The sequence below is a fragment of the Chiloscyllium punctatum genome, chromosome 38 (genome assembly GCF_047496795.1).
Source record: "Chiloscyllium punctatum isolate Juve2018m chromosome 38, sChiPun1.3, whole genome shotgun sequence".
NCBI lineage: Eukaryota > Metazoa > Chordata > Chondrichthyes > Orectolobiformes > Hemiscylliidae > Chiloscyllium > Chiloscyllium punctatum.
This window is the reverse complement of record NC_092776.1, coordinates 60066596-60089561: the sequence shown is the minus strand read 5'-3', so window position 1 is coordinate 60089561 and position 22966 is coordinate 60066596. Positions and strand designations below refer to the sequence as shown.

Here is a 22966-nt window from a genome sequence, read left to right as displayed (position 1 = left end):
CAGGTTAGGTGAATTGGCCGTGCTAAATTGCCCATAGTGTTAGGTAAATGGGTAAATGTAGGGGAATAGGTCTGGGTGGGTTGCGCGTTGGTGTGGACTTGTTGGGCTGAAGGGCCTGTTTCCACACTGTAAGTAATCTAATCTAATCTAATCTAGAAAGGAGACCAGAATTACACGCAATATTCCAATAGTGGCCTAGCCAATGTCCTGCACAGCCGCAACATGATGTCCCAACTCCTGTACTCAATGCTCTGACCAATAAGGGAAGGCATACCAAAGAACATTAGTTAGGAATAAATATAGGATAATAGGATAGGGAAATTGGTCTAGGTAGGTTACTCTTCAGAGGGTTGGTGTGGACGTGTTGGGGCGAAGGGCCTGTTTTGACATTGTAGGGATTCTATGATTTATTCACTTTCAAGGCTGCCAAACCCACTACCCTTTTATAACTTACCCCCCTCACCCTAAACCTATGCCCTCTTGTTCTAGACTCCCCTACCCCAGGGAAAATACTTTGCCTATTTATCCTATCCATGCCCCTCATAATTTTGTAAACCTCTATAAGATTGCCCTCAGCCTCCGACACCCCTCCTCCTGCAATCTCGCATTTGTCTTGCAGTACTTATTTACCCTTTCACAGGCAGTGTCAAAGTGGTTGTCTGTCACACCAGACATTTAAATCACAGAATGCCACAACTGACTGACTGTTGCGAGAAAGGAGATGTGGTTTTCTTGGCCTCTACTATCCTTTACCAGGACGGACCTATCTGATTTAAAGTGTTCACGCCTTTTTTTAAGTATCCCTGATTGGAATCTCCTGCCAGAACTGTTGAGTTCTTTCTTAACCTAAAATAGGAGTGGACTGCCATCAGGTTATGATTGCCACATCTTGGAAACACTAGCCCAGACTGGGTAAATGTGATTGGGGTTCTCAATGGAGAGTAGTCATTTTAATGAAAAAAAAAATCCATGTCCAAAGATGTGCTGGTGAGGTGGATTGGCCATTCTAAATTGTCCACAATGTACAGGGATGTGCAGGCTACATAGATGAGCCATGGTAAAAGCGGTGTTACGGAGACAGGGGACTGGATTTGGGTGGGATGCGATTCGGAGGGTCCGTGCAACTTGATGGCCCGAACGGCCTCTCCACACTGTAAAGATTCCGTGATTTTATAATTGTTTTTAAGGTATATGTACTGTATATACTTTAAATGTTTCAAAATATCTGTGAACTTTTTTTTACAGTATTCAATTAATCAATGTTAATTCTGTTAAGTAAGGTTGCCTTTTTGCTCTCTTACTAATTTTTTTGAAGAATTACAAAAAGAATGAGCAGGGTAATGCAATGGATGCGGTTAGTATGCGTGTATTTCAGACAAACCTTCAAATAAGTTAGCACACATTAAGATCAGAACATGCAGAATCACTGGACCATGAGTTGAATACATAATGCACAACAAAACAGAAAGCAGATTGTGATTTACCGTCAAGGTGAACATATTTTCACAGGGCATTAGTGTAGTAAATGTATGCCAGTATTGACAAAGTGAATGAGAGGTGTAGTGTGAGTACGCTGGCAGGGGTGCATTTCATTGGGCTTGGCCTGTGTCTCGCTCCGCGGCGCTCTATATAAGCGCGGGTTTCAGCCGCGTTGGTTGGCGACATTCAGGGGAGAGCGCCGTGTGTTAAGTGTGAGCCCAGCAACCGCCTGGTGAGTTTTTTGGGGACACTTAAAATGTTATTATTGTCCGTATTAACCAGGAGAATCGGTTTAAACCGAAAGTGCTGACGGAGTCAAGGAGTAATTATTGCGAGAGGTGGAGGAAAAGGGGTGACAGTTTTTGATTTGAGCCAATGCACGCTGCTTGGTTTGTGGTTCTCCAGATACATGCTGCAGAACTGTATAGCACCAGCTGGGCTTGGAGCAGGGGTGGTATCATGTTTATCTGTATGATCATCCTCGACAGCTGACCGACCTAAGCAGGGGTTGCTGCCAGCACATTAGTACACAGAGTGCTGAGGAACTTGTATCTGGTTTCAGCAAAAACCAAAAATGTAGAGGCTTGGATTGGGACTGCATCTTTAGACCAAACTGCAGGAAAGGGATAACCCCTCAAACGAGAGGGGAGTAAAAGCAGTTGACTTTTTCTTTCAAAACAGAAGTTACTAGTGAAGCTTTGCAGGTCTGGCAGCATCCCTTTGATGAAAGTGAAAATTTGAGCTGGGTGACTCTTCATACTGAACAGGTTCACTGGGGGTTGGAGTCATAAGCGCACAAAATTGGTTGTGGTTGTTGGATACCAATCATTTCAGTTCAGTTCCAGGACATCGCTGTAGGTGTTCCTTGGTGATATCCTAGGTCCAACTGTCTTCAGCTGCTTCATCAATCACTATCTCTCCATCATAAAGTCAGAAGTAGGGCTATTTACTGATGACTGCATTGTTTGTGAGTCTGGTAATGAAACAGTCCATGTTGAAATGCAGCAGGACCTAGACAATATCCAGGCTTGGGCTGAAAAGTGACAAGGAACATTTGTACCACAGTCAGGCAATCTTCATCTTTATGAAGAAAATCTAACTTCTACCCCTTGACATTTAATGGCATTGCCATCACTCTCAACATCCTGGGAGTTATCATTCACTGGGAACTGGACTAGACATACAAATATAATGGTTACAAATGCAGATCAGAGGCTAGGCATATTGTAGTGAGAAGCTCAGCACTGACTCTTAACACCTGTTGACTATCAAGGCACATGTCAAATGGTGATCACTTGCCTGGATGAGTGCAGTTTCAACAACACGTGTTTGACACCACCCAGCACAAAACAGCCGACTTGATTGGCACTGCATTCACTCCCTCCACTGACACTTAGCAGCAGTGTGTACATCAAGATACACTGCAGGCATTCACCAAAGTTTCTTAAATCAGTGTTTTTAAACTAGTAAGTGTGTGTATCAATGTTTGTGAAACAGTGCTGCTTTCTCGGAGCAAGGCTGTGTCTATGCTTCCAATCTGCTCTGGTGCCTCTGTCTATTACTCAGTGGTATCAGAATCAGGAAGTAGGAATAGGCAATTCAGTCCCCTGAGCCTGCCCTGTCATTTGATGGCTGATCCCATTTTGGCATCACCACTTTTCTGCGTGCTCCCCAAAACCCTCCAACCCAGTATTAATAAAATCTCCCCCCCCCCCCCCCCCCCTTAAACTTAATGTCCCAGAATCCACTCTGGGGTAGTGAATTTCAGATTCATGACCCTTGGGGAGCTGTAATTTTCTGCTACACTTTTAAATCTGTTGCTCCTTATCTTAAAATTATAGCTCCTTGCTCTACATTGCCCCATGTGGAAACATCCTTTATATATGTTGTGGTTCTGTTATCCTCAGTGCTTGGGAGCCTCCTGTGAAGCTTCGTCCCAGACAGGGGACGAAACGTCTGCAACACAAATTCCCAGCCCGGCGAACAGTACCACAACAACGAGCACCCAAGCTACAAATCTTCTCACAAACTTTTGATCCTTTACATATCTATGTTGTCAAATCCCTGTAGCATCTTGTATATTTCAATTAGATCTCTCATTCTTCTATCGTGAGTAGGCTTAAACCATCTTGTCATAAGACAAGCCCACATCTCTGGAATCAATCTGGTGAACCTCCCCTTAAATACCTCCAGTCTAACTACATCCCTCAAGGGGACCAAAATTGTATACAGATTGTACACAATTGTACACAGGATCTGAAAAGTGACGACAGAGAGTTAGGTTGGAAGCTGAAGAGCAGGACGAGTAGAGTGGTGATCTCAAGTTTGCTACCAGTGCCACGAGATAGTGAGATGAGGAACCAGCAGTGAGTGCAGCTTCACACGTGGCTGAGGCTGGTGTGGGAGGAAGGGCTTCAGATACCCTAGACCATTGGGATACCTTCTGGGGAAGGTGGGACCTATACGTGAAGGATGGGTTGCGCCTGAACTGGAGGGGTACAAATGTCCTGGGTGAGTCATTTGCTCATGTGATTCGGGAGGGTTTAAGCTAGTTTGGTAGGGGGGTGGGAATCAGAGCCACATGTCTGAGAGGGGGACAGTTGCAGATGGGGCAGTGACAGGATGTATTGAATCTATCAGGAAGGTTTCTCATGTGATGAAACAAAGGGATCGGTTAAAGTGTCTGCTTTAATGCAAGGAGTGTCTGAAATAAGAGTGACAAACTTAGAGCATAGATCAGTACTTGGGGCTACGATGTTGTGGCCATAACCGAGACGTGGGTTTCACTGGGGCAGGAATGGTTGCTTGATGTTCCAGGGTTGAGTATGTTTAAAAAGAACAGGGAGGGTGGAAAAAGAGGAGGGGATGTAGCATTGCTAATCAGAGTGTATCACAGCTACAGAAACAAAGGTTATTGACGAAGGTTTCTCTACTGAGTCAGTAGGGGTAGAAGTTAGGAACAGCCACAGCATTGGGGGGTTTTCTACAGACCACCTAATAGTATGGAGAGATTGAAGAACTCACAGGTGGGCAAATTCTGGAAAAATGCAGAAGTAGCAGGGTTGTTGTTATGGGTGATTTCAGTGTTCCCAATATCGACTGGAACCTCTGAAGTGCAGATGGTTTGATTGGAGTCATTTTTGTCAGGTGTGTTCAGGAGGGTTTCCTTACTCAGTATGTAGACAGACTGACGATGAGAGAGGCCATTTTGAATTTGGTGCTTGGCAACGAGCCTGGACAGGTGGGAGAACACTTTGGTGACAGTGATCACAACTGCCTCACATTTAGCATAGCCTTGGAGAGTAAAAGGAGCAGTTACTGAGGAATGATATCTAATTGGGGAAAAGGAACTTATGACAGGAGTTGGGAAGTACAGACTGGGAGCAATTGTTCCACAGAAAGGGCACAGCAGACATGTGGAGACTATTTAAGGAGCAATTGTTGCGAGTGATGCACAAATTTGTTCCTCTGAGACAGATAAGAAGGGGTAAGATTAAGGAACATTGGATGATGAGAACCGAGGAGCTTCTCATCAAAAGGAAAGAGGTAGCTTCTGTAAGATGGAAGAAGCAAGGATCTAATACAGCTTTAGAGGATTACAGGCTTGCTAGAAAGGAGCTCAGAAAAGGACTGAGGAAAGCCAAGAGAAGGCACGATAAAGGCTTGGCAAGAAGGATTAGGGTGCACCCAAAGGCATTTTACTCATACGTGAGGAATAAGAGAATGATCAGGGAGAAGATAGGGCTGATCAGGGATAGCAGAGGGAGCTTGTGCGTGGAGTCTGAGCAGATAGGGGAAGCCCTAACTGAGTTTTTTTTGCTTCAGTTTTCACCAAGGAAAGGGACCTTGTTATGAATGAAAACTTAGAGGAGCTGGGATACAGTCTTGACCAGATCAAGATTGATGAAGTTGATGTGCTGAAAATTTTGGAAAACATTAAGATTGATAAGTCCCCAGGGCCAGACCGGATTTATCCTAGGCTGCTCCGGGAAGTGAGAAAGGAGGTTGCTAAGCCGCTGGCGAGGATATTTGCCTCCTCACGCTCTACGGGAGTCATACTGGAGGATTGGAAGGAGGCGAATGTGGTTCCCCTTTTTCAAGAAGGGTAGGAGGGAAATCCCTGGCAATTACAAACCTGTCAGTCATTACAAACCTCTGTGGTCAGCAAAGTTTTGGAAAGAATTCTAAGGGATAGGATTTATGACTCTTTGGCAAAGCATAGTGTGATTAAAGGCAGTCAGCATGGCTTTGTGAGGGGCAGGTCATGCCTCACAAATCTTATTGAATTCTTTGAGGAGGTGTCAAGACAGGTCGACGAAGGTCGAGCACTGGATGTGGTGTATCTAGACTTCAGCAAGGCATTTGATAAGGTTCCCTGTGGTAGGCTCATTCATAAAGTCAGGAGGTATGGGATACAGAGAGATTTGGTATTCTGGATTCCGAATTGGCTGGCTGACAGAAGGCAGAGAGTGATTGTAGTTGGAAAGTATTCTGCCTGGAGGTCAGTGTTGAGTGGGGTCCCGCAGGGCTCTGTTCTTGGGCCTCTGCTCTTTGTAGTTTTTATAAATGACTTGGATGAGGAGGTTGAGGGGTGGGTTAGTAAATTTGTAGATGATACTAAGGTTGGAGGTATTGTCGATAGTATAGAGGTCTACTGCAGGCTACAGCACGACATAGACAAGATGTAGAGCTGGACTGAGAAATGGCAGATGGAGTTCAACCTGGATAAATGCTAAGTAATGCATTTTGGAAGGTTGAACTTGAATGCTGAATATAGGATTAAGAACAGGATTCTTGGCAGTGTGGAGGAACAGAGGGATCTGGGTGTGCAAGTACATTGATCCCTCAAAGTTGCCACCCAAATGGACAAGGTTGTTAAGAAAGCATATGGTGTTTTGGCTTTCATTAACAGGGGGATCGAGTTTAAGAGCCGCGAGGTTTTGCTACAGCTCTGCAAGTCCCTGGTGAGACCACACTTGAAATATTGTGTCCAGTTCTCACCCTACTATAGGAAAGATAGAGGCTTTGGAGAGGGTGCAAAGAAGGTTTATCAGGATGCTGCCTTGACTGGAGGGCTTGCCTTATGAAGAAAGGTTGAATAAATTTGGACTTTTCTCTCTGGAGAGGAGGAAGAGAGGAGACCTGTTCGAGGTATACAAGATACTGAGTGGAATAGATAGAGACAGGATTGACTGGTACGAGGAGTCATATAGTTTGAAGATCTTAGGAGGAAGGTATAAAGGAGACATCAGAGGTATATTTTTAATGCAGACAGCTGTGAAGATATGGAATGCTTTGCCAACTGTGGTGGTGGAAGCAGAGTCATTGGGACATTTAAGCGACTGCTGGACATGCACATGGATAGCAGTGAGTTGAGGGATGCGTAGGTTAAGTTACTATGTTTTACATTAGGATTAAACCTCAGCACAACATCGCGGGCCACAGGGTCTGTACTTTTCTATGTTCTATGTTCTAACATTCCTATGGTTTCACTCATTCCTTGTAGTTACAGCAAAACTTCCCTTTATACACTCTTCCTTTAACAATAATGCCAAAATTCTAATTGCCTGCTGTACCTAGTTTTAGTTTTCTGCTGACATTCTTCATGCATCTTCAGGAGAAGAGATGTCTGCTAAGTTATGTGCCAGACCAAATATTCTGTATGACTGTGTGGCAGTTGCATATCATCATCTTTCCACTGTGTTGTGAAATTGTTTCTCAAAGTGCCTTAATACTGAAGGTCAGGAACCACTGTCTTGGACTGCACTTTCCAATTCCACGACAAGTAACATTTTGAAGGACAAAGACAGCAGGTGCTCCTGTTTTTACTTCAAACCACACACCGCCTAACTTGAAAATATATTGCTGTTCCTTCACTGTTAGGTTAAAATCCTGGAAAAGTCTTCCTAATGACATCGTGGTGGACCTACAACACACAGATTGGAGAAGCTGAAGAAGGCAGTTCACTATCTAAGAGCAACTAGGGATGGACAATAAATGTTGGCCCAGCCAGTAATGTCCACATCCCATAATATACAATAAACAGCAAGAGGCGCTACACTGATCTCTGGGGGACCCTGTTGAACACAGGCTTGTAGTTGGAAAAATACTCCTCTACCAACTTCTTGCCAACCAGCTAATTCTAGATACAAACATCAAAGCTCAGAAATCATGGGATCCAAGGAAATTGGGCTGAGTCTTCCGTGCAGGACCTTATCAAAAAACTTGCTGAAACCATTGTAATCTGTCAAAACTGTTGCCATTCTCTTCACAACAGGTCACCTCTTCGGACAAATTCAATCAAGTTGGTCAGACATGACCTCCCCTTAACAAAACAATGCTGACTGTTCTTGATTTTTCAATCTTGCCTCTGAGTGCAGGTTAATTCAGACCTTCCAAATTGCTTCCAATAGTTTCACCAGCACTCTGGTTAGACTGGATTGTAGTTTCCTGCTTTGTCCCTTTTCCTTACTTGAATAATCCACATTGTCTGTTCTCCAGTGCTCTGGCACTTCTCCTGTGGCCAGAGAGGAATTGAGAATTATTGTCCGTGCCATTGCTGTTTTCCTGCTGGCCTCACTCATAAACCTGGGATAGATTTCATCTGGGTCTGAAGATTTCACCTACCTAAGCCTGCCTGACCATTTAGAACCTCCCCTTTCTATGCTAGTTTCTTTAATTACATCATAGTCTTTCTCATTTGATTTTTGTAGCAAATACTTTTCTTGCCCTGTGTAGGCATGTTTTGCTCTGGTGCAACCCATTCAGTTTGTACTGGTCCCCTGAAACCCTCCCCTCGCACCATTCCTCCAGCCATATATTCATCTCATCCTGCTATTTCTACTTTGATTAGCACATTGCTCTGGTAGCAATCTGGTTCTACTTTTTAAACTTGCTTCCTAACTTCCTATATTCTGCTTTTAGGATCTCATTCATTTTTTTTTTCAAACCTATGTCTTGATACCTTTATGTATCATGATCATTGGCCTTCACCTTCCTGTTCCAGAATATCCTGTAGTTGCTTCAAGACATCTATTCCCTCCATATCTGTGGAGTGAGCACCTCTTTGTACATACTGTCCATAGTACTTGGGCTTTCAGGAGCTACAACAGGAAGCACTTACTGCATTAATTCTAGTCCTGGGTACTGGAACTGTGCCCAACTTGCACAGAGCAGGAGGAACATGTTGCTGTGAACTGCATTCAGTGATAACTAAACTATGCTGTTGCTACTGATATGCCATATTTGCTTGATACATTTCTTTTAGTCATTTTTTAAATTGCTTCAAAACATGGGCATCAATGGCTCTGCCAGCATTTGTCCATTCTTGATTGCCCAGAGGGCAGTTAAGTAAACCATGGGTCTGGAGTCTCATGTAGTCAGACAAAGTCAAGATGGCAGTTTCCCTCTCTAAAGGATATTGGTGAACAAGATGGGTTTTTCCAACAATCTGCAATGGTTTCATGATCTCATTCACACTCTCTCCCACCTTTTTTCCTAAAATTCAATTCCATCATCTATATCATGGTGGGATTTCAAACTGGGTCTTCAGATTAATGGTTGAGCAATCATCCCACTAGACAAAGTCCCCACAATGAATGTTATTGGACTCATTGTTGTTGTATCATTTAGATTTTGACTTGCTAATGTAAGTTTAGTAAACTTAATAACCTTTTTCTTTCTCCTCAAGGTTTCTGTGAAGATTTCTGTTTTAGACCTTTGTTATGGCCACGTTTGCAGTCTCCCTTGTTTGCCGCCCTGGCAGGTTTCTAGCTGATAAAACAATGAAGCTCATGTGTTTCCAGCAGAAACCTCGCCATTCCTGTCCATTGTCCACTGTTAGCACTAAAATGAACTGGGCAGCTATTGAACGAAGCAAGCAGTTCCCAACTTGGGAAAGCTTTGGCATTTGGTTAGATGACCCAGTTATTTTACCACCTAGAATATCAGCTCTTCAGTATAAAGAGAAGATAGCCAATGTTGGCTGTGTATGCCAGATTGGAAAGAGAAAGGAGAATGAAGATCGCTTCAGTGTACTTAAACTTCCAAATGGATTATCATGTTTTGCTGTCTTTGACGGGCATGGAGGGGCTGATGCTGCTGAAATTTGTTCCCAATACATCGGGCACTATATTCAGTAAGTATTTGACTGTTTTTTAGCAATGTTTAGATTTTTAGGTTTTGTCCTTATTGCACTGATGTCCGCTTTTATTTTTTCAAAGACAAAATCTAAAAATAGAAGCAAATTTGGAAAATGTCTTGCTACATTCGTTTCTACAAATAGATAGTGACTTCATACAAAACACTTATGGTTTGAAGGAAGGTGAGTTGCAATCATCTCCTACCTGAAGGGTGCCATATGTTGCAACAGATAATCAAAATATAAATTGTATTTGGAATGCTGTTAAATTTCTCATGTGCTAACATTGTTTGCTGGGGGGTTTCTGGATCCACGTTTGAGAAACCGTGAGCTTGGTATGCTGATGAGCACTGTCATTTCTTCAGCTGTGTTCTTCTTCCTAGCACTGGAGTGATTCCAAATTGAACAGTGTCTCACTGTAAAGGAAACTCCATGTACTCTTCCGTAAACCCTCTGTTCTTAGAATCTTCTATTTAAAAAGGATGGATTTCCTATTGGCATATTTTTGAATCTTTCCTTGGAGCTGGTTAGCTGCAAATTTGACCATTGAATAAAAGAAGCATTTGAGACAACTCCTCCAATTTTAAGGCTCATAGGTGAATTGTTTCCTCCATTCACCCAGGCAGAATGCTAACTAAAATGGAGACCAGGAAACTTGTTCCCTGTCTTCTTGCAGACTTAACAGAACAAATGGCTCCTATCTCTGTCACTAAATCAAGCCCACTGACCAAACTATTTGAACTGTGATCTTAGCAATATTATGATCACTAATTTGCAAAGTAGATTTGTATGCCATCTCTGCATTAACAATTCTAGCTATTAATTGAGTAATACCAGTGAGTTTGAGTAATACCTTAGAGGAGAAAGTGAGGACTGCAGATGCTGGAGATCAGAGCTGAAAATGTGTTGCTGGAAAAGCGCAGCAGGTCAGGCAGCATCCAAGGAACAGGAGAATCGATGTTTCGGGCATCATCCCTTCAGGAATGAGGAAAGTGTGTCCAGCAGGCTAAGATAAAAGGTAGGGAGAAGGGACTTGGGGAAGGGGTGTTGGGAATGCGATAGGTGGAGGGAGGTCAAGGTGAGGGTGATAGGCTGGAGTGGGGTGGGGGCGGAGAGGTCAGGAAGAAGATTGCAGGTTAGGAAGGCGGTGCTGAGTTCGAGGGATTTGACTGAGACAAGGTGGGGGGAGGGGAAATGAGGAAACTGGAGAAATCTGAGTTCATCCCTTGTGGTTGGAGGGTTCCCAGGCAGAAGATGAGGCGTTCTTCCTCCAACCGTCATGTTGCCATGGTCTGGTGATGGAGGAGTCCAAGGACCTGCATGTCCTTGGTGGAGTGGGAGGGGGAGTTGAAGTGTTGGGCTACGGGGTGGTTGGGTTGGTTGGTCCGGGTGTCCCAGAGATGTTCTCTGAAACGTTCCGCAAGTAGGCTGCCTGTCTCCTCAATATAGAGGAGGCCACATCGGGTGCAGCGGATGCAATAGATGATGTGTGTGGAGGTGCTGGAGAATTTGTGGCGGATATGGAAGTATCCCTTGGGGCCTTGGAGGGAGGTAAGGGGGGAGGCGTGGGCGCAAGTTTTGCATTTCTTGTGGTTGCAGGGGAAGGTGCCGGGAGTGGAGGTTGGGTTGGAGGGGGGTGTGGACCTGACGAGGGAGTCACAGAGGGAGTGGTCTTTTCAGAACGCTGATGGGGGAGGGGAGGGAAATATGTCCCTGGTGGTGGGGTCCGTTTGGAGGTGGCGGAAATGATGGCGGATGATACGCTGGACATGGAGGTTGGTGGGGTGGTAGGTGAGGACCAGTGGGGTTCTGTCCTGGTGGCGGTTGGAGGGGCGGGGCGGGGCTCAAGGGCGGAGGAGCGGGAAGAAGAAGAGATGTGGTGGAGGGCATCGTCGACTACGTCTGGGGGGAAATTGCGATCCTTGAAGAAGGAGGCCATCTGGGTGGTACTGTTTTGGAACTGGTCCTCCTGGGAGCAGATGTGGCGGAGACGAAGGAATTGGGAATATGGGATGGCATTCTTACAGGGGGCAGGGTGGGAGGAGGTGTAGTCTAGGCAGCTGTGGGAGTCGGTCGGTCTATATGAAATGTCCGTGTCAATTCGGTCACCCGAGATGTAAATGGAAAGGTCTAGGAAGGGGAGGGAGGAGTCTGAGACGGTCCAGGTGAATTTGAGGTCAGGGTGGAAAGTGTTGGTAAAGTGGATGAACTGTTCAACCTCCTCGTGGGAGCACGAGGCAGCGCCGATACAGTCATTGATGTAGCGGAGGAAAAGGTGGGGGGTGGGGCCAGTGTATTACAGGGGGCAGGGTGGGAGGAGGTGTAGTCTAGGTAGCTTTTACAGGGGGCAGGGTGGGAGGAGGCTGCCTCGTGCTCTAATTTCTTTCCGCCTGTGAACCCTCCAACCACAAGGGTTGGGGGAGTCCAGAACTAGAGGGCATAAATTTAGGGTGAGAGGGGAAAGATATCAAAGGGATTATAAGGGGCAACTTTTTGACTCAGAGGGTAGTGCATGTATGGAATGAGCTGCCAGAGGAAGTATTGGAGGCTGGTTCAATTGCAACATTTAAAAGGCATTTGGATGGGTATATGATTAGGAAGGGTATGGAGGGATATGGGCCGGGTGCTGGCAGGTGGGACTAGATTGGGTTGGGCTATCTGGTCGGCATGGACAGATTGGACCGAAGGGTCTGTTTCTGTGCTGTATATCTGACTCTGTGAACAATGAGATCTGACTCACTTTCATTTGCTGTGATCACAGCAACAACGAGGCTTAAGACAATGATGTCACTCTAAATCAAGGAAGAGTCCGAGAACCAGGATTCAGTGTGAGGATCGGCCACGTATGTTGTAGCATGATAGCTTTTAAGGTGGATAATTCTGGACATGTATTTATTAGTGGGACAGAAAGCATCTGATAGCAATTGTCATTTTGAAATGGAGGAAAATGTGAAATATATCCACTATAGTTATGTCTGGAAAAAGTCCTTTTATCAGACTTCACTTTGATCAGTTTGGCTGAAAATCGAGTTTCCGATTATGTTCACTTCTGCTCTGAATATTATGTCCAATTCCAACTACAGTGTCTGGCTGTGTTTCGCTTTCTATCTTGTCATGGTTTGCCTTTCAGAATCTTGAAACTTTGTGCTGTTCTGTTTTTAATGCTACTCATTGCTTCACATTAATTTTTATACACCATATATGCAGTTTTCCAAAAAGCATAGCATATTTAACCATTAAACATTGCCAGCCTGTCTAACAAGCATCAGTATTTCTGTTTTGTGGCTCCAAGCTTTTGTAATTCTTTATTTTTGGAGTCCTTTTCCAGTTTTGAAGGCCTTGTTTTAGATGTTAATAGGGCTGTGATGCGTTTTGGGTTTTTTGTGCTTCTGGCTCTCTGACCATTCCTCTTTCAAGCAATTTTGAAGTTAGCTTCATTTTTGTAACAATTTTGCCCACAATCTGATCAAATTTTGGAAGATTATCACCTGGAAAGAGTAAAACACTTGCTAACCAGGTTTGCTTGTTTCTTCTTTAACTAGTTTGGTTTGTATTGTGGCAATTACAACTCTCTCTCCTTTTTATTTCAACATTTGAAAGAGTTGTACTGCTGTATACATACATCTGGGTCGTTTGTTAATGTGTGATTTAATTTTAAATGAGATGTGCCAGGCTTTTGATTTGTCACTACTTCTACGTTTCAACTTAAGCAAAAGAGTCTAACTGTTCCTTGTCTGGGCTAATGACGACAGCAAATGTTTATAAACATTACCATGTTAACCCTTTTTGTGGGGTTGTCCTTTTTTCTAAGTTGAACACCCGTTTGTTTCTTAATGTTATTACCCTGTTTTTAAACTTCAGTTTAAACTCCTTGACTTAAGTACATCTGACTGGAATCAGTTATATAAATATACAGTGAATGGTTGAGGTAGTTAGCTTTCAACAGTGAAATTTCTAACTGCAGCTTAATTGCAAATTAAAAATTCAATCACAATTTTCCACAATTGCAATTCAACTAAGACATTACTCTGAACCGTAATTACAAATAGGCAACCTTGCAACTGTAATTTTTTAATGTAACTTAAATTTGTAGTTCAAAAGCTTGTTGCTCCTAATGATTGTAGTTTTTAAGTATGACATGAACCTGATACAACAAGCTTCATTAACTGCAAATATTGTAATGCAATTATTTGAATGAGCAGCCTCTTTTAATCAGTGTTTGGCAACAACTTCAACAGTAGAAATTGAGATTAATTTTGGTATGAAAGTTTTTATTAGTAGTACAAAGTGAGAATGATTAACCCAATTTATGACTTTAATCTTGAAGGCTTTGATTTATATTTGTCCTTTGTGAAATCTATTCTAAAGTTATTACATTGTTAGGGGTGACCTGTTTTAATCATGGCATTTAAACATTGTTGGACAAAAGTTTCTTGCCCTTCTAACCCTTCCAGGTGAGCTGTTAACATCAGGGACAACTGCAACTGTAGGTTTGATGAATGAAACCGTTCTTGTAGTCGCCAGTGTTGGAGATAGTCCAGCGATTCTTTGTCGTGAAGGGAAAGCTAAACAATTAACAGAAGATCACACCCCAAGAAGGAAAGATGAAAGGAAAAGGTATCAGTACATCTTCAAAATAAATCTGATCTAATTTGGGTGGCTCATTTTATAGAAAGATTTAATGCAGTAGTGTGCACTGTAGATTCAACAGTTCAGTAGCCAAGAATGGGAGACTAGTTAAGTACTTAGCTTGCTGTGTGAACAATCCTAGTGTTAAGAAGATTTAGTTTGGTTTGTCTTTTTTAAAAATTATACAGCTACTGGTTGTTATATAAAATCAAATTTAAATCTTTTGCATGAGGAGAGAGGTTAAGAGAAATTCTAATGTTAGATAGGGAATAGTTGATTTGGAAACTCTCTTTTTATTCTTAAAATTGAAGAGATATTAAGATGGAGTTACAGAACTATAGGGAGACAATGAAGTAGCAGAATTACTGCAAAGAGTTGACAGTTACAATGCGATGGTGGAGATTCAGTATTATAGATTTCTGCTATTCTACCTCTAGCAACAGTTGTATAAATGTCACTGTCAGATGAAGAAAGTATACAGACATCAAGCAGGCTAGTCATGCATGTTCAATTATTTGGTGATCTGAAATTGATTTTAAATTTTGTAAAAATTTGGTTGGAAACCGTAACTGGAGTTTGCAATTGCAATTTTTTTTTAAAACACTAAGGATTAAGGAATGTGGCGGTTTCATAGACTGGAATAGTGCTGGAGATCCTTATGTGAATGGTCGATTAGCCATGACTCGTAGCATTGGGGATGTGGATCTCAAACCTTTTGGAGTAACTGCTCAACCAGAAGTTAACACAGTCGAGGTAAAATATCTTGAGTTTTAGTTGTGGTGTCTTGTATGTTGCCTTTCAAAGCATTTAGTCTAACTGTATATAATATTAACATTTATTACTAGTTGGAACATGCAAAAGACTGTTTCCTGATCCTGACCACTGATGGAGTTAGTGGAATTATGGAGGCACAAGAGATGTGTGACATTGTGAAAAAATACCAGGATCCATCAGAGGCTGCTGGAGTTGTAAATGAGCAGGCAAGAAAGATTATTGTATTTAATTGTTGACAATATAACTTCCTATTTCAGGTCCATTGTTCCCTGAAGGTGGCAATGCAGGTCAATAGAGTGGTCAAGAAGTCATATGGGAAGCTATCCTTCATTGGACGGGGTATTGAGTACATGAGTTGGCAGGTCATGTTACAGTTGTACAAGACTTTGGTTTGGCTACATTTGGAACACTGCATACAGTTCTGGTTGCCACATTACCAAAAGGATGTGGATGCTTTGGAGAGGGTGCAGAGTTCACCAGGATGTTGCCTAGTATGGAGGGTGCTAGCTATGAAGAGGCTGATTAGATTAGGATTATTTTAATTAGAAAGATTGAGGTGGTGGTGGTGGGGTGGGGGGGGGGTTCTGATTGAGGCCTACAAAATCAGGAGCAATGTTGACAGGGTGGATAGCAAGAAACTACTTCCCAGAGTGGAACACTCAATTACTAGGGATCACAAGTTCAAAGTGAGAGTGGAAATGTTCTTCACGCAGAGGGTGGTGGGTGCCTGGAACGCGTTGTCAGCAGAGGTGGTAGGGGTGGGAATGATAGCATCATCTAAGATGTATCTCAACAGATACATGAATGGGCAGGGAACAGAGGGATACAGATCCTTCGAAATAGGCAGCAGTTTTAGATGGATCTGGATCGGCGCTGGATTGAAGGGTCAAAGGGCCTGTTCCTGTACTGTAATTTTCTTTGTGCTATTTGTCATTGCCATCTTTTCGCTTAATAAAAGTTGCCAGTGAAGTTTAGAATGTAACTATGATATTACAAGTTCTCAAAGAGAATGGGAACTACTTTCACAATTTTTAAACCAGAATAGATGAATACTGTTCACTCCTGCTATTTTATATTTTTGTTAATGTAAATTTCAGGCTCTGCAGTATGGAACACAAGACAACGTAACTACCATGGTTGTGCCACTTGGTGCCTGGGGGAAATACAGTACTTCACTTGGTCAGACAAGTTTTGGAAGGATGGTGGTTGCAAGCTCCAGATGGTACTGAGTGTTCACTGATATTGGAAACTACTAGAGACTAATCCAGATTACCACCATTTTTATAAAATATATGTTTGTATTTGTGTGTTTTTTGGATTTTTCCTACACATGTTGCAACAGAAATTGATACTGTGTGTAATCCACATCAGTTATTTTTCTTTGTTAGATCTGAATACTGTTGCCATTCACTTGGCAATGTCAGCCTTTGACTATCCATTCTGACTTTGCCACGGTTGACTTGTAACTATAACTCAACATTCAAGTAAGTGTCATAACATCCCTGGTGTTCATGTGTATATTATACTATAGCCTTGGACAAGAGGCAATTGTGATTTACATGTGTGTAAGCCTGAAAAGCTGGGTGGGGAGCAAGGAAGTGAGTTGAGTATCAGCACAGACGTGATGGGTGAAAAGGCCTATCCTGTGATGTACATAAAAATGTACCGATCCATGTCTTCATTTATGGTTCATGTGCATGTTATGGACTGGACCAGACCCCATCAAAATCTATTAAGAAGATAGGATCTAGGTTAACTCTTATTTTAAAGGCAAGTTCCTGGCATCTTGTTCCCAATGGAATCCAATTGGTCAAACTACTGGATTTAAGGCAAAACACACTTTATTCATCCTCTATAGTTAAAATACAATGAGAGAAGAAATTGGAATACTTAACTCTATTGGGGAAAATTAACAGAATAATAAATTGTTAACTCTTCCAATATAGTAACAACCCACAAGCACCTTAAAAGCAAATTCAGATACTGTCTCAAATGCAACTCCAGCAGCAGGAAGAGAACCCATAGCTTTTAGCTGGATCCAAGAAGGGTGGGGGGTGGAAGTATCTTCCACTTATTCAAGACACTTGAAAACTAAAACTGAAAATCCTGATTCTGTGGGAGCTTGACCACACCCATTCAGGTTGCTTCTGTTGTTCGATTTGAAAAACCCAAGTCTTCACAATCTGTTTATTTTGTGTTTTCAGTAGACAGCTCAGCACCTCTGTTTTCCTTCTTTCTTAAAAACCAGGATAAAATATACCTCTTAAAGCCAGAGTATCGTCACATGCACCTCTGTGCCTTTTTCAGCATCTGAGCCCATTTTAGTTTTCTTGTACACCTATTCAGTCTTGCCTTTAAAATACATCTGTACAATTCCCTTCATTCCATTCTTCTGGATGTTTCTCCTGATTTCCCTATTTCATTCCTTAGTTATCTTGTATTGATTTCTAGTTTCACTTTTCCCTTCACAAATATTATCTTGTGGATGCTGAATTAAAACCTTTCAATTTTTTTATTTTTGGGTCAACACCAACCTTCTGTTTTTTTGATCTATTATTTAAGCACTTGGGACTGAAATTTTATTTGCTGGATTCTGGACTGAGGTCATCCTGCATGTGTGATGTCTGGTCACACAAATTTGATCAGCACTGAAATTGACAGATTGTCCACAATTTTCAGATTATCTACTTATCAAATGTTTAAGCTTGTAAGTCTGAATGCTCAACAGACTGACTTGTTCAAATGTCCTTCCTGATGAAGCGCTTTTGCCCAAAACATTGATTTTTCTGCTCCTCAGATGCCGCCTGACTTGCTGTGCTTTTTCAGCACCACACTCTCGACTCTAATCTCCAGCATCTGCAGTCCTCGCTTTCGCCAAATGTCCTTCCTCCTGAGCAAAAGTTGTGAACGAATCCATCTGAATTTGAGATACAACTGCTGCAATCCTGTATGGAGTTATCATGTAATCACTGAGCTCAATTAAACACAACCTTTGCACTTTTACTCCATTCCAGTTCTTTCCAATGTAAAAGGCAACTGTAGTTATGGTGCTAAAGTGTGGTACCACATTTATCCATTAAAATTAATCTGCCAATTGGATGTCCATTCTGAAAGTTAATATCATTTTGTAACTTGTTGCAATTCTCCTCATTGTTGACCATTTCCTCCCACTCTACACTGTCATCCTGCAAATTCAAATTGATTCCAAAGTCCACATTGTAAATCATGAACAGAACTGGTCTCATTGCTGATACTGGTGAAGCACTACTTCCTATTTTCTGCCAAACTGAATAATTACCATTTTACTTCTAGTCTGTCTTCAAGACAATACAACCAGCAAACCATTGTCAATTGACTTCACATTTTGATCTTCTGAGAGCACAATTAGTATTTTGGCCATTATCTACTTATGATTTCTAAAGGGGATGCCTATTTATTGTACAATTAATATTAAAGGCTCACCAGTCTAAAGTTTCAACTTGCTCTGAAGAATAGATATTGCAGTAGTTATGTATTAGTCTTCTGCAACTTTCTGTTAAAGGTACGTACAGGGATTACTATCTCAGTTTTTAAAATGCATGGATGTAATCTTCTTCTATCTCCATCTGTATCTCTGCCCTTAACTTCTATACTTAAACTTAGGAACTAGAAGCAGGAATTGGCTGTTCAATCCTTCAAGCCTATTCTGCCATTCAACTTGATAAGACCAAAATAGATAGGAGCAGAAGTTACACCATTCAGTCCATTGAGTCTGCTTCACCATTCAGCCCTGAAAAAGGGTTACACCTGAAATATCAACTTCTCCACCTCCTGATGCTGCCTGGCTTGCTGTGTCCTTTCAGCCTCCTGCTTTTCTACCTTGGATTCCACCATCTGCTGTGTTTTTATTTTCTCTCTTCCCAACATTCAATCCTTTTTTGCCACTTTCTCCCTGTAGCCTTTGATCCCTTTGACAATCAAGAACTTATCTATCTCTGTTTTAAATATACTCAATGACCTGGCCTCCACCACCTTCTGTGGCAACCAATTCCACAGATTCACCACTCTCTGGCTAAAGATGTTTCTCCTTATCTCCATGTTAAACAGTCTTCTCTTTACTCTAAGGCTGTGCCCTCCGGTCATCATCTCTCCTGCCAATGGCAACATCTTCCCAATGTCCTCTCTGTCCAGACTGTTCAGTAAGTTTCAGTCAGATCCCCCTCATCCTCCTTACCTCCATAGAGTATAGTCCCAGAGTCCTCAAATGTTCTTCATATGTAAAGCTTTTCATTCCTGGGATCATTCTCATGAACCTCCTCTGGACCCACTCTGTGATATGGGGTCCTCTATCTCAATGACTTGCCTGCCTTTTTCTGAATGTCCTTTGATACTGCCCAAAAGCAATATACTTTCCTTGGTCTGAGAACCATTTAAGTCTAATTGTTTGCCAATATGTTGTCCATGTAATTTTTGTTTGGCCCCTAAAACTGTTACTTAGTTTTCTTCATGTCTTAAATAATTACCCTGAATTGTAACAATTGTGGTCTCTATCTCCTTTAGTGTTAGCCATGCTTGGTTACTTCCCTGTTACTAGATCCAATAGCAAAGTTTCCCTTGTTAGACTCGCAGATTAAAGATTAAAGTCACTAACTATAGTCCTCCTGGACCATAGGGCTGCTTCACTATCAGTGGTGGTATAACCTGAGGGTCACCACCTCTTTGAGGAAGAGGAGAAGGTGTGACTTGCATGGTAATCTCAGCCAGTGGGGGAATTGAACATCACTCTGCATCACAAACCAGCCATCCAGCAAACTGAGCTAACAAACCTGACTTTTGTAAAAAGCATTGTTATAGGAGCTCTGTTTCATTATCCCCTCTAACTACCTCTTCTGGCCAATTTAATATCAGGATGTTTGAAAACACCCATGATTGAACTTTAAAAATCCATAATTTATTTGAATATTTCTTCCATCTCCTGTGGTCTGTAGAATACAATTATTTGACCGATTTTGTTATATTAACTTTATCTATGTGGATTCTAGTTACTTTTGCTGATGGCCATATTACACTTATGTACCCTTTCCCTGCTCTGTATCCTACAATTCCCCCAATGCTGGTTGTTTAAAAAAAAATAAGCATGACTATGAATGATTCAAACACTGTATCCAGTTCTGTTTTGAAGTGTACAAAATTTATCCTTTAGTAACAGTTCTTTAGTCACCTTGTTACACCATCACAATTCTATCTATCTTCTCCTCTAAGTCATGTAGAAATAGGGCAGGTTTATTTTCTGTACATCCTTCTACCTTTTTTTAGAAAGGTAAAATTCCAACACTCAGTCTAAATTGTGCTTCTCTTCTGCTGATTTGAAGTATAGCATCTCACTAACTGGCTAATTTGAAATATCTGAATGGTATGAAGATGCTGTATTTGTGACAAGTAATCTTCCTTACCCATTCCAACTGGCTTAATTTTAAAATGAATGCAAAAAACCCTTTAGCACTGCATGTATTTAATTATCAATCGTAGATTATCATTTCTTTAATCAGACATAATTAACTTGACCCTTTGTTACTGGGTATAGCTCTTTTTGTTTTCCCTCACTGAACTGTGGAGCTTCCTTTCCTGAACTTTCTCTTGTTCTAACCTCTCAAGGTGACTTTACAATCTTTGTGCCTCTGATTCTGTCTGCCTTGTACCTTGAGCCGAACTGGTAACCGGTTTTCATGTGTGATCGGAGTGGTTACGTTTAGCCTATTAGATGCCCTGCAACTATTTTGACCCAAGGTAAATTATATGTATGAACTTTGTTTCAGAAGATTATTGTTGAGACTTCACTTTAATGGGTACCTATTGGTATTGTGTGTATTCAGAATATTCAACTGTAAAGCTGTTCAGAATCTATCCAAGCGTGTAATATCCTCTTGCCACTTGTGTTCTTGTAAAGTGGCTCTGTGGATGAATCAGATAAGGAATTAACATTTGTCTGTCAGATTTTTTTTTTAAAGAGTACATTTTTCATGGTTTCTCCTTCTCCAGTGCTAAAACAGGATTTTTTGGCAGTTAACTCCAATACTGTACCAAGTTTGTTTTCTACCTTTCAGATTATTGTATTGTTGACTGACTTATCTTATTTGTGACTTTAAGAAAACGCCATAGTGGGCTGCTTGTAGTACCGCTCTAATTGTTTGTTTGATTTGAATTAATGCTAATTAATGCTTTAGTAAAGGGTAATCAGTAGCTGAATTTTTCTCACCTTTAAACACAGGACTTATCCTTCAATCCCATTGTATCAAAGTGAGAGCCTCCAAAGTATAGCCACTACATTGAACTGCCGAATGCATTCTGTGTGCAAAATAACAATTACTTTTTTTGAATGATAAAGTTCCACTAATGCTCATTTCCAGAATTTTGGCTGTGTAGCTGTGGAGCATGAGAAACCAGAGGGAATCCCTGCCCCCCTCACGGCAAAATTGATTAGTCTGTGTATTGACACATTAATGCAGTATTGATCTTGTTTGCTTCCATTTAACTGTATTTTGAGTTGTCCCTCAACATATTGCATTTTTCAATCCAAATTGGTTAAAAATGTTTTTGTACAACTTCTTATCCTCCTCAGTTACCTTTTAGCCTAACTGATGTTTGACTGAACTTTAGTGTATGAAATTGTCTTCTAAAGGTCTACTTCAAATTTTGTGCATACAAGTTGTGAATGTAAACTGATCACTCCCACTGTCTAAAACCCACTTGTTCAATTAAATATTTTTCAAATGTTTAACTGTATTCAGTTTCACCAAGTAAATGAATAAATTAAATTATCTTAGCAAAGATAATTTATGCAAGATATTTGTGCAAGAATGATCGTGGGAAGCTAACTTTTTGAATACCAAGCCACTCAAACATTTAGCTTTTATCACTCTCTCTTTATTATAAAAATGTCAAAATGTTTTTTTTTCCATGATATCTCAGTTATTGTCAACGGGGATAACAAATTTAGAATGGTTAGAATGTCCTGCAGAAAGTTTGGAAAAAAAGCTTAAGCTGCCATACATTTTAAATCTGAACCAAGCAGGAAATGGTGGAAATTTTGTCATTTAACATCTGTGAAGAGTGCATGTAGTGTATGCCCAATTTCACCTTCTGAAACTCCATTCCACTAAAGCATATGAGGGACACACAATCACCAATGATACTGATCATGCTGTCTATACCAAACTAAATTCATTCCTATTGGAATGTGAATCAGGATTTTTTGTCAAAACAGCAGAAGTAATTTAATATCCTGTGTCTTACCCAATTTTGCCCATCTGTTAAATTATCACCGTCCAAGTTTTTTATATAGGAAATGCAACATCTGACTTCATACACCACCACAATTAACATCAATTAAGTTGTGTGATTTTGAGCTTTTTCCTTTGACCATTTCAAATTGTAGGGCTTTGTTTGATAAAGAAACAAAGTTCTTTATCAAAACTCACCTGTCATTATTCAACCAATAAATTTACTTCCTCTGACTACACTGTCCTTGCCACAAATGTTGGCATCAGTCATGGGCCACCTTCTGTGTTTTAAAACCTCTTCAGCCCATTATTTCTATATATTCTATTAACTTAAAGGAGCTAAATAAACAAGGGCGGTTATGGGCTAGGCTATTACCAGGGTCTCTGGATTAATGTGTTGAGGACCTGCGTTCAAATCCTGCCATCATAAATGCTTAAGTTTGATTGCCAGACTTCGAATTCCAGATATGTAATGAAACTATTGTTAGAACCCCTATCTTGCCTACTTGCCTACCTTTTAATCTAACCTTATGGAGGAAAATGTGTCCTTACCTGGTCTGGCCTGCATATGACTTGTGATGCAGAGCAATGTGGTTGATTCTCAACTGCCCTCTGACCAATTGGGAGTTGGCAATAAATGCTGACTGAGCCAATGATGGCCTCATCCTGTGAGTGATTTTTTTAA

General features: G+C 41.4%; 1 protein-coding gene across 1 annotated transcript; it reads left to right on the top strand.

The window, feature by feature from the left end:
* The first annotated feature begins 1657 nt into the window (after positions 1-1657).
* LOC140463657 (protein phosphatase 1K, mitochondrial-like) lies at positions 1658-21847 on the top strand. The gene is made up of 7 exons (XM_072557974.1): positions 1658-1711; positions 9170-9616; positions 9702-9802; positions 14074-14236; positions 14857-15001; positions 15094-15228; positions 16120-21847. The coding sequence occupies exons 2-7, from the start codon at positions 9204-9206 to the stop codon at positions 16249-16251; spliced, it is 1089 nt and encodes a 362-aa protein (XP_072414075.1). The 5' UTR covers positions 1658-1711; positions 9170-9203; the 3' UTR covers positions 16252-21847.
* The last annotated feature ends 1119 nt before the right edge of the window (positions 21848-22966 follow it).